This window comes from Pinus tabuliformis, chromosome 8, assembly GCF_031772625.1.
Source record: "Pinus tabuliformis cultivar Carrire ecotype Pingquan chromosome 8, CPIR1, whole genome shotgun sequence".
In the NCBI taxonomy this organism is placed as follows: domain Eukaryota; kingdom Viridiplantae; phylum Streptophyta; class Pinopsida; order Pinales; family Pinaceae; genus Pinus; species Pinus tabuliformis.
In genome coordinates this window covers 601,042,183-601,054,005 of record NC_142294.1, presented here as the reverse complement: position 1 = coordinate 601,054,005, position 11,823 = coordinate 601,042,183, and the positions used below count along the sequence as shown (strand labels likewise).

Genomic DNA, 11,823 nt, shown 5'->3' with positions numbered 1-11,823 from the left:
AAATTTCACCCCAGATTTAATCGCTATAAAATTTCACCCCATATTTAATCACAATCCTGACAAAATTTTTGTGATTTTCTGAACTAAATTTTAGGCCTCGTCAGATTACACTCTTATTAATTGCCCCCCATTTTTTGGAAAACAGACATTAAAACACCAGTTCCGAGAAATGGGCACAAATATAATTTGGAAAACAGACATTAAAACACCAGTTGCAAGAAATGGGCACAATATCACTATGATGGTCTTTTCAGTTATTTTGATAATAGATATACCCTGTTAGGCTTAAGCCATTTTCCCCAATGTTTCCTTCTTTTGTGCCACACCGTTTCTCATTCTCTCCCATGGCTCCTCTCAACCTTCTCCTACTTTTGTTCCTCTTCTCTTGCAACCTCCACTTCACAACAGCCACCAGACCGCAAGTATTCGAGAGCTCTGACTGGATTTCAGAGGAATCCACAGACAAGTGGAAGCTCAAAGAGATCCCGCAAGATCCTCAATCTAACTGCGAAGCCTGGAGGTTTGGCGTAGAAACAAACACCCTGCGCTATTGGAGTGTTATACCTTCGGAATGCGTGGAATACGTGAAAAACTACATGGTGGGAATCCAGTATCTGTTGGATTCAAACACAGTAGCCAACGAATCCATTGTCTATGCTAACTCTCTCAACATTTCAGGGGATGGGAAGGACGTGTGGGTTTTCGACGTGGATGAGACCCTTCTCTCAAATTTGCCCCTTTACGCAGATTATAATTATGGGTAAGATTAAGGATTGAGCATAGGATTTTCAAATTTCAGTTCTGGTTAAATCGTAAATTTTTTGGTATATTTAGTTTACAGAGTATTGGATATATCTTTGATTTTATAATAAATAACTGCTAAATTTGATTTTGGGTGGCCTGATTCCATAGATAAATTGATTAACAAACAAACAGTTTCCCTCTTTGTTTCAGTTTCCCTCAGAGATGGATGAAGAAGCTTTTATAAAGTGGGCGGATCTGGCGGAGGACCCGGCATTGCCTGCCAGTCATAGATTGTACACCCATCTGCTTCAACTCGGCTTCAAGATCTTTCTTTTGACCGGCAGGTACGACTACGAGAGGAATACCACTGAAAAAAATCTGATCCAAGCTGGTTACCATTCATGGGAGGCGCTTTTCTTGAGGTGATCACTCTGTGAAAATGATTGGCTTTGGCTTTTTTCTCATGTTTGTCTGTGAACTTTGATAGGCAGTGCATAGTCATGACTCCTGTGATTAGTTTTTATCTCCATGACAGAATTTTGATGACAATAGCTCATATTAAGGTCATTTTAACCACATTGTGTTTTACTTTTTAATGGTAATAAATACCATTTCTTGGTGAGGTGGTTGGTTCATTGAAATGTCATCTTTTTTATTGGGACATTTTTAGCCCGTGATGATAAAACTCAGAGCGAAGTCTGGTCATGGCTTAAAAAAATAGCAATCAGACTACCAGGCCACCTATTTGTTTTGTTTGATACTCTGGTGGTTGCATTTTGACCAGTAAAACTCAGAACTAAGTCATAAAACTTGCAAACTCGTGTAAAACTCAGAACTAAGTCATAAAACCTGCAAGCTCTTGGATATACTTTTGGTGTTACCGAGTCACTGTGACTTAAAGAAAAGGCAATCAGGCCACCTGGCCACCCATTTGTTTTGTTTGATACTCTGCTGGGTGCATTTTGACCAATAATACACAGTAACAAAAAGGAAAAACCTTAAGAAATTCCAGTCAGTATCAACCCTGCAACCCAATAGGGCCTTACTTCACTGACCAGTGTTGAGGTGATCAGAGTATCCATCTTTTTGTTTGATGGTTTTGTGGGTTATTATTTAGGGCAATGCATGGAATAAAAAATTATGAGATCACTGGTGTGGTCTATTTGATGTTTTGCTGGGTTAATTTATGGGGAATTTGTGTTGCAGGGAGCCTGATGAATATGAGATGACTGCTGTTGTTTATAAATCTGAGAGAAGATCCAAGATTGAGAAAGAAGGGTTTAGAATCCGAGGGAACTCTGGCGATCAATGGAGTGATATATCTGGATATTCTATTGGAGACAGGACTTTCAAGCTGCCCAATCCCATGTATTTCATTCCCTGATATTACTGTTTTTTTTAATGTATTTCGCTTGGTTATGTAAAAGATTACCCCTGCCATGGAAAAATACAGTTGACAATGTAAAGGGATATCAACATATTTTGGTCGTGAAGGTCTCAATATTGTCAAACTTACTGCTGTTAGTTGCTCTGCAGTTCACATAATAAATCTGTAATCTTTCTTTGTCTGCTATTTTCACAGAGCGCTATTTTTTATGTCTGAATTTTCTGCTACTTGCTGGTGTCAGTAGAATTACACAATGCGGAGCCCATGTGTGACCGATGTGCACTACACATCCCAAGACTCAAACATGACAAACTGTCTTTACCACCTGGCCACTACCTGGAAACAACTATTTAGTTCTTAAATTGCAATATTGTTATTTTTAATAGTGCCTGCTCATTACCCTTTTCTTTTTTGATTTTTCAAAGAAGCAGATGCATATACATTTGAGTAACAGAAAGTATTTTCAAGTAAATTGCAGTTGTGAATTTTTTTAGATAAATCTGAAAAATTTGAAAGGGGATTATTATAAATTTATAATGATAATTTTTTCATGTTAATCATAATAATAATTATTATTATCCAATTTTAACATCACAACACCACATTTATATATAAAACTTTTTATAATAGCTCTAATAAAAATGATAATATCTGAAATTCCATCTCTCCTATGAAAACAACTAAAGTAAACTCTGTAAGCTTTATTTAAACGATGGGAAATGTTTTTTGGATATGTATAACGTTCACTGACCAACTCATTTTTGCAAGTTGGATAAACAACATTGATCAACTATTTTTGCAAGTTGCATGAACTTACAATTGACCAATTGCTTTTTGCAATTTGTATGAACTTGCAATTAGAAGTAGAAATTCTTGATCTGCATGAACTTACAGTCAGAAGTAGAAAAGTCAAAGGCAAGATGAGAGTCACTTTCTAGTAGTAATTTTGAATCATCATCCATAATTTCTTATCACCGCGTTCTTTGACACGCTTCCAAATGTTGTAGTCTCTTGTGAGCATATTCCATTAAATCTGTCTCCTTACAGCTGTCGTGAAGTCTTCAGCTTGTTGTCCTCTCCTTATGAATGTTTTATTTAAATTTTGTTCCCTCTTTCATTTGCCCTGAGTTCATGTTCAATTTTCGTATAAAGTTTATTTATGTGAGGTTTTTTTTTGTAATTCGTGTGGATATTTGTGGTTATTCATTTTTTTTTGAGTTAATTATTTATTTAGAGTCTTAAATTTCTGGGGTCATTTTGAGGTTATAAATAATGTATTTTTATTTTTTTTTTATAGTTTTTAGAGTCTTAAATTTTCGGGGCCATTTTGAGGCCATAAATAATGTATTTTTGGTAATTTGAGGGGTCAAGGATTGTGATGACATTCCCTCGCTCCACCCAAAAGTTGTAATCCTTGAATAGTCTTTCAAATGGGCTACTTTGCACCCCAAATGTTTTTGTATGCAAAAGTTGCGCCCCCATGAAATTGATATACCAACTAATCACCTCAAAGCCCACAAACCTTTTGGTATTTTATCTTCTAAGGTCAAGATTTTAAATTTCTAGAGTTTTTTGTTTATGTTAAAAGGTCATTATTTCTGCCTCTTGTAATAGCTTTTTGCTTTTTGCGAATGCGTGTCACCACCATCTCTCTCCCCTCAAATATAGCTACCCCATTCTAGCCAATTTGTGTTCTACAATATTTTATTATTTTATTTATCAATATAAATTGGGTTTTCGCTATATTATTGTGCTCTTTGCTATATTTCTTTGTTTGCGTTCTATTTATTTTCCTCTATTTCATTTCATTACTTGTACAACCTGGATTAGTGGTATTAGAGTAATATGCTCGTTGATTTTTAGTGTATGTCCTCGACAAGGTTAGCATTAAGAGAGTTGAGTCTTGAGTTAGTTTCAATAGGGAACAATTGCTCTCTTCAATGGGTACACAAGATGGAAAACTTTGCAATAGGAGAGGGATGAGATGATACTAGTGTACACCAATATTTTCAATACCTTATGCTCAATGCTAGATAATGGAGAATTCGAGCAACATCTGGTTTGAAGTACCGTAGTGGCCTACATAGGTACATCAAAACAAAGATGGATTTTTGGACATCTCATATCTAGGAATTGCTTATCAATATGTTATCAAAATTGAGTAGAAATTGAAGCTGAGGAATAAGTGGGAGTTCGAGTTTGCAAATCTAGTGCAACATAAGTTTGGAAAATATGGCTCTAACTCACAGAACAAGGGAGAAAACAAGGAGAGTCAACCTTAAGACAACCAACAAAAGTCATAGGAAAATAAGGGTAATGGGAAGTTGAAGGAAGAGATTAGAAAGTTGGGCGAGTTCCACAAAAGCCCTTGGCACAACACCGATGAATGCCCCTTGAAAAAATCATCACTGCATGAGCCTAAAGAAAAAGAAATGGAATCTTTCTCAGATTTTGATTCAAAACATGATAAAGGAAAGTGGATCATCAATGCAAACTCTAATATTACCATTGTGACTACAAAGATCCAACCAAAAGAGTCAAAGGAACTAAGGAGGAGGAGTGCTTCTTCCATTTATGATATAGGTGAAGGGGACCCCACTACATTTGATTGTTGATAGTGGGAGCCAAAAGAATATGATCTTAGTTGAGGTCATCAGAAGATTGAAGTTGTCGACAATGCCATACCCCCAACCATACACCATTGGTTGGTTGAACCATGAACAAGAAATTTTTGTCAGCCAATAATGCCCACTATTCTACAACATGAAGCCCTTCAAATATGAGATATTGTGTGATATTACCCCACTCAAGGTTTTGATTCTTCTTTAGGGCAACCTTATATGTGGAAACAACATGTTATTTATGAATCTCATCCATGTTGTGTCATTGTTACTCTAGGGGGTCATCTCTACAGGGTACCAAAGGTAGTTCCAACTATCACAATTTCATTAATCTTGGTAAAACAATACAAAAAGGTGATATTTCATAGTGCAAAGTTTGTCATATTCATGGTTCAAACATATGGTGAAAGGAAGGTCACTGCCATCACTTTAGCCTTAGCACAGGGGTTCTCTACACAACAAAAGCAGGTGAACAAGATTGTAGAAGCAAACAAAGATATATCCACTTCATTTGTGAGGTATCTTTACATTGCTAGGTCAAACACTTAATTCAATTGATACCCAATCCTCCTTTCACCTAATGGCCCAATATATAAACACTCTCTCTTGGAGAATGAAGAAAAAAGTGTCATACTTATAGTCTCATCCAAACAGGTCACATTCAACTGAGCTCCTCACCTTGTGGGAATAAGAACATGGCATAGAGACTGTATTTTGATTATAGAGCCTTGAACAAAAATGATTGTCAAGGATAGATCTTCTTGATCATATTGATCTTAATATTGATCTAAAGTCAAGCTACCACTAGGTTCCAATTGAGAAAATTGATGTATGGAAGACATTCTTCAAATCTAAAGAAGGCTTTTTTGAGTGGCTGATCATGCACTTTGGCTTAACTAATGCTCTAGCAATATTCATGAGGATGACGAATGATATCCTGTGGCTTTTCACAAACTCTTTTGTGGTTGTATATTTGGATGATATTCTTATCTTTAGCGAAACCTAGGAAGAACATCTTAAACACATTCATTAGTTCTTGAGTACCTTGAGACAACACAGTTTGTATGCGAATTTAGAGAAATGCTCATTTAGCATGCAATGAATCAATATTTGGGATACATCATGGATGAGCATGGGGTGCACATATACCTAACCTAGCTCTAAGTTATTCAGGATTGGCCAACCCCGACGACTCTAACAAAGCTCTATTGGGGTTTGCTGACTTCTATTGAATATTCATGTTGGGGTTCTCTCATATCACTTGGCCCTTAAGTCAAGTGAGTAAGGGTGGAGCTAAAGATTTTTTATTTTTATTTTACTTTGAATCATAATAGAAAGCATTCGAGGATCTGAAACACCACCTCTTTTATGTTCCAATCCGCATCCTGCTATATTTGCAATAGCCATTTGAGATTGAGATATATGCCTCAATAACAAACTTCCATGCACCCTTTGCAACTAACACCATGGAGAGCCAAGATAGGTTCTTTATACCCCAACCCCCAAAATATTTTTGGATTGACATGGAATACCAAGTAGTAAGTGAAAAAGATATGTGGTCCTCCTTCCCTAAGACATATATATACCTTAATGAAATTTTCTTAATTTTGTTTAGAATCCATTTTGGGATCCAAGCCAAGGATGCCCAATATATAGGAATGGCTTCAGTTACTACTTTATAGAGCACAAGCCTCCCAACCTTGGAGAGCCATCTATTACACCGACATTTGATTATTCTTTCAATCTTTGCAATTAGCCATGCACAACCTATTTCTTGCAATTTTTAGGCTTTCAGAAAAAACCTAAATATCTTATCATCAATCCAAGAGGACTGGGTGGTTTTGAAAAAACATGATGCATCTGATCACAGTCCTCCTGCTCAAGCCCATTTCCTCTTGGGTATATTTTTCCTGATTCATTGTCATTCCTATAACTAGGGAGAAAATTTTGAAGATGTATTTGGAAGCTTTTAAGTTTCCCATATCCAAATCAAGGAAAATGATGATATCATTTATTGTCACTCATTGCAAAATGTGTTTTCAGCTATCAAAAGGGTGTAAAAGAACATAAAGTTTTACACCCATGTTCCAAGCGACAAAAGCACTCAAATTTAAATTAGACCCTCTCCATTGGAAAGTGCTCTGAACAAGCTTTCCAACGGTATGTGGAAGTCCAAAAATGGACTTCTGGATTAGAAGATATGGCCAATTGAAGTTTAAGGGTTTTGTGCCTTTGAAAGGAAAGAAAGAAGAGCATATCAGAGGTCCTGCAAATCAGAGGTCTCACAATATTGGAGGTCAAGGTCAAATCAGTGATCAATAGTCGCTGGGTCTAGGCCATATTGCATATCGGTGTTCAACATTTTCAAAGTGACAACATTAAGAAAGTTACGATCAGCAAACACTGATAGTGTTGAATCGCCAGGATTGTGCCTTTAGTTTTAAAGCGTTGGGGAGGGCCTAAAGCAAATTAATGAAGGAATTTATTTAAAAACCATAGTAAGACTGGGCCTTTTCTCTCTCCTCCAATGGGATGTGTGGCAATGTAAGATTGGTTCGAATAAGGGACAATTGGTGAACAAAGATTGGTTCTGATATGCCACATGCGACTAACGTCATCATGGTGTGGAAATACAGTGGACATGCGGCATGCACATTCAACATTTTTAGGGGTCATTAGAGGTCAAAAAATGGTGACACATGTCACCACTCATGAGGTGCCATGTGGCAAAGGATGACTTTAGATTGCAAATCGGCGTTCGTAGGTTAAGGCATGTTGTTGCATCAAAGTAAAAACTCCAATTGAAATCCTCCTATTGAGGGGCTTCGATATAGGGGCTGGTATGCGATCACGAGAAGAGCCAAAGAACCAAGGGCTGGGGCTGAACACAGAGGGCTATTTGTGATTGACGATCGACGAAATCTCGCATCACCCAAGTTAAACCCCCAATTTGAAAATGTCGATAAAGGGGTTTCGATACAAGGGCTGGCCCACAGTTAAGAGGGACTTAAAGAACCAGGGGCGAAGAACAATTTACAAAGGAAAGATAGCCCCCGACAGGAGTCTAAATGCTTTAGCACCTTAAGGCTAAGCACTTGGTCACCGCCCTCGGTCTTATGGAGAGAAATGAAAAAAGCGGCTAAGAAAGAGGGGCTTGTCATATCAGAGATCGACAATCAGCGTATTTGAATACCGCACCACTATGAAGTTTGCGAGATGGGACTTCTCTGATATTGCACTGTGGAGACACTACAAGGAATATTGGCCTCCGATAGTATGATGCATGAAGTTAAGGGGATGAACGAGTAGACAACTGTGATTCTGCGACACCACCAAGACCACCAAAATTGATCGCTCTCGGATCTAGAGAGTGGGAATTCAACCAGTGAAAGAGGAAAGCGATAGGCTAACTGGTCAAATAATCATGGAAGAGACATGGTCTGATCGGCGGCGATTATAGGGACGTCTGGGAGAAATTTTCCTCACCATCATTCAGTTTTCCTTATTTTTTTTTATTCTGTATTCCTTGCATTTTAAAGAAAGGAATCAAATCCTGATTATAATCATTTGGGAAGCAGAGTTATCGCCTGCTGAGACAACTAGTCGATCAAACAACTGGAGCTCTAGCTGAGATATTTTGTAACTAATTTTCAAATCTCTCTGTCTCTGTATAAAAAGAGGGAAGAAAAAATTAAGCTCTTAGATGTTCCCAAATTCTACAAGCAAGAGGCTCGAATTTCGTGGTTCCACATTGGTTCTATTTTCCTGTTCATGAGGGATCTGAGCAATAAGTGTTGAATGTATATGGATTGGTGATTTGGACTCGATCTTTGAGGATCAATGAAGCTATTATGTTGATTCCTATCAGAGCAATGAGCAATATGTCTTCCTCTTTGTATTCCACTTCATGTATGTTTCTCTTCTACTGAAATTGTGTAATGAAGCGACCGGTCTCACTCTCTCATGGTTATATGTATGCTGATGAGCAGTAATATTACCTACGTAGTGTAAGTTTTACTTGTGTTATTTGATAACCTGCAGTACCTGTAATAAACACAGATTTACTTATGTTGATAAGTGACAAGTGTGTCCATGAGGTATAAAGTATGAAACCTTAATTTGCGCTCCACAATTCCTGCCATTTCACGTCCTCATTCTTTCATATTTTTGTTGGAGCTTGATGCTCAGGATTTTGCGTTGTATCCATCACTCTATGTCGAATTCCATTCTTTCTTTCCTCCTATTTATGTTACTACAATGCCAATATTAAGACTACCTATTGTTGTGTGTTGGCCACTAGAATCATTCATTTTTCTTTGAGATTAACTAGATCTGCCCCTTGTGTATTCAGATCCATGTATTTTATTGAGTCTACCTTAATGAAAGAGTATTGAACCAAGCCCCATTTATTATCCTTTTCAAACATAGTGACAATTGGAGTGCAACAAAAGGCCCTATTGATAATCTTTAAAAACACTCCTCTCTTTAAGATGTCCTAGGCACTGGTCTACAATCAACCTAGAGGTTGTCTCTAAGAAGCTTCCATATCTCGTGAAGCACTTGTGTGACAGGTGATAAAAAAAGAGACAACATCTTTCTGGCGCTGTTGCTGGGGAACGAATTAGAATATTTTCCCCTCGGTACAACAAATCTCTGCGTTCCCTCTGTCAGGTGAGCAAGGGAAGTGTGGGTTGAAGATCTCTCACCTTAGCAACTCCAATGTTTGAATTCATTTATAAATACCTTGGCGACTCCATTTTCTATATCTCTATTTGATCATCCTGGATTTCAAGAAGACTCATACTCGCTCTGATGCTAAACAACATAAAACTTCCCCTTCATTTGAACTTGAGTTTACTTATGTAGAGAGGTTTTCAAAATGGCCATCCCTGCATTCTTGGCCAATAAATTTGCCCCACTAGATTTTTCTTCTATTGCTATTTATCCCAATCATGTCCCTTCATTTCATGAATGGAATACCTATTTGCCTGGATTCAGTGGAAACACAGATAGAAGGTTGGACTGACACCTTAAGTATTTTCATGAATGCATGGAACAACAGGGTATTATTTTTGAAAATGCACAAATGAAATTGTTCATGTACTCTTTAGAAGAATATTTTAGAATTTGGTACAGAACAATACCCCGTGGCAGTATATCCTCCTTAAAGAGTTTTCACATGGCATTCAATCATTATTGCAAAAGATTATATCCACCAGGTGCTTTGTTTTCTAGATTGTCGTGCACATCTTAATGTTGAAAATATTCATGAGGTTAATGACGCTATTGAATATGTTTGTGATGTTCCATTCCAAGAAAACATATACTCACATAAAGAAGCATTACCCAATGATCAAGAAAGAGAAGAAGGAGACATCATAGAGGTGAAAATGAACCCCTAGATATCTTATTGCACCGAAGTTGATGATTCTCTTTCTTATGATGTGTATAACTCCGACGAAGATTCAAGTGATGTAGAACCACAATAGTCTTAGTTATGGGAAGCTGCACAAAAAGAGGAGGCCCACCAAGAGGTTGACAAAGAAGTTCCAATTTACGACCCACATCCTTCAAATGGAGAACCAATCTAAGAAGATGATATTAAAGTTGATGAAGATTCTTCGATTCATGACTCATATGATTCAGAGGAGGATGAAAAGGTTGTAGATTGTCAAAGGGATCTACTTACAAATAAGTGGGGAGAAGACTACCAACAACAAATCCTTCAAGAGGAGCCAAAATTTGAAGAGCCAAGCAATGACTGTGGTTTCATGTTGCAGAAATATTCCTCTCTAGAAACTGTTCAAGAAAGGGAGACAACTATACATTTTTCTCATCAATTCCATGATCCAATAGCTGACTACATGGCATATCTCTTTGGCCTGCAACAATGTACATCAATTCCAAGGTATGTGCCAAATATTTGGTATGAAGTTCTTATGGGGTGCATGCCTACGTTAGTCACTGGTTTTCAAGAACATAGCCCCATTAGAAGGTTCAGGGAGGAGATTCAAAGGGCTGAGCATCAACTACCAAGTTGGGGGAACATATCAAAATTTTTGTTCAAAGCTTTTATGTGGTACATGCCTATTTTAATTGTTGAATTCCTAAAGAATGATGGCATAAGGTCTAATACCCTGATGTTGAAATGGTATCATTGGAAGGTTGACTTCACTTGGGTGAATTGATGCCCTATACATAAGTAAAAGTTGTACATAAATAAGCTCACTAGCTGAGGATTTAATTTCGAGTTGTTAGAATTTATATTCTCGCATTCCAGTTCGATGAGGAAAGGACTCCCTGCAAATAAAGTTCCATGGATATTTTATTGTTTTTATAAGTTCATTATATTTTTTGACTCCATGCCCAATGGTGAAGGCTAATAGTCTGTAGGTTCTCAGCACCTTACCAGCAAGGCACGGTCCCCAGTTGGAGCCAATGTTGTCACTCACTGCAAAATGTGTTTTCAGCTGTCAAAAGGGTGCAAAAGAACATAAAAGTTTACAACAATCTTCTAAGCCACATAACAACTCAATGCTAAATCAAAACCTCTCCATTGGAAAGTGCTTTGAACAATATTTCAAACGGTAGGTGGATGTCTGAAAATGAACTTTTGGATCAAAAGATACGACCAATTGAAGTTTAAGGGTTTTGTGCCTTTGAAAGGAAAGAAAGAAGAGCATATCAGAGGTCCTACAAATCGGATGTCCTGTAAATCAGAGTTCTCACAATATCAAAGGTCAAGGTCAAATTGATGATCGATAGTCGGCGGGTCCAGGCCATATCGCATATCGATGATCGACAGTTGGCAGGTCCAGGCCATATTGCATATCGACGATCAACGTTTTCAAAGTGACAACATTAAGAAAGTTGCGATCAATGAACACTGATAGTGTTAAATCATCATGATTGTGCCTTCAATGTTAAAGCATTGGGGAGGGCCTAATGTAAATTAATCAAGGATTTTATTTAAAAACCAGAGCAAGACTAGGCTTTTTCTCTCTCCTCCAACGGAACACGTGGTAATGTAATATTGGTTCCGATAAGGGACACATGGTGAACAAAGATTGG

General features: G+C 37.5%; 1 protein-coding gene and 1 pseudogene across 1 annotated transcript; both read left to right on the top strand.

Moving 5' to 3' along the window:
- The first annotated feature begins 344 nt into the window (after window positions 1-344).
- LOC149236916 (acid phosphatase 1 pseudogene) lies at window positions 345-764 on the top strand (annotated as a pseudogene).
- A 202-nt stretch (window positions 765-966) lies between these two features.
- Window positions 967-2,309, top strand: LOC149236915 (acid phosphatase 1-like). The gene is made up of 2 exons (XM_089461667.1): window positions 967-1,166; window positions 1,951-2,309. Exons 1-2 carry the CDS (start codon window positions 967-969, stop codon window positions 2,126-2,128), a joined length of 378 nt encoding a protein of 125 aa, XP_089317793.1. The 3' UTR covers window positions 2,129-2,309.
- Window positions 2,310-11,823: the final 9,514 nt, after the last annotated feature.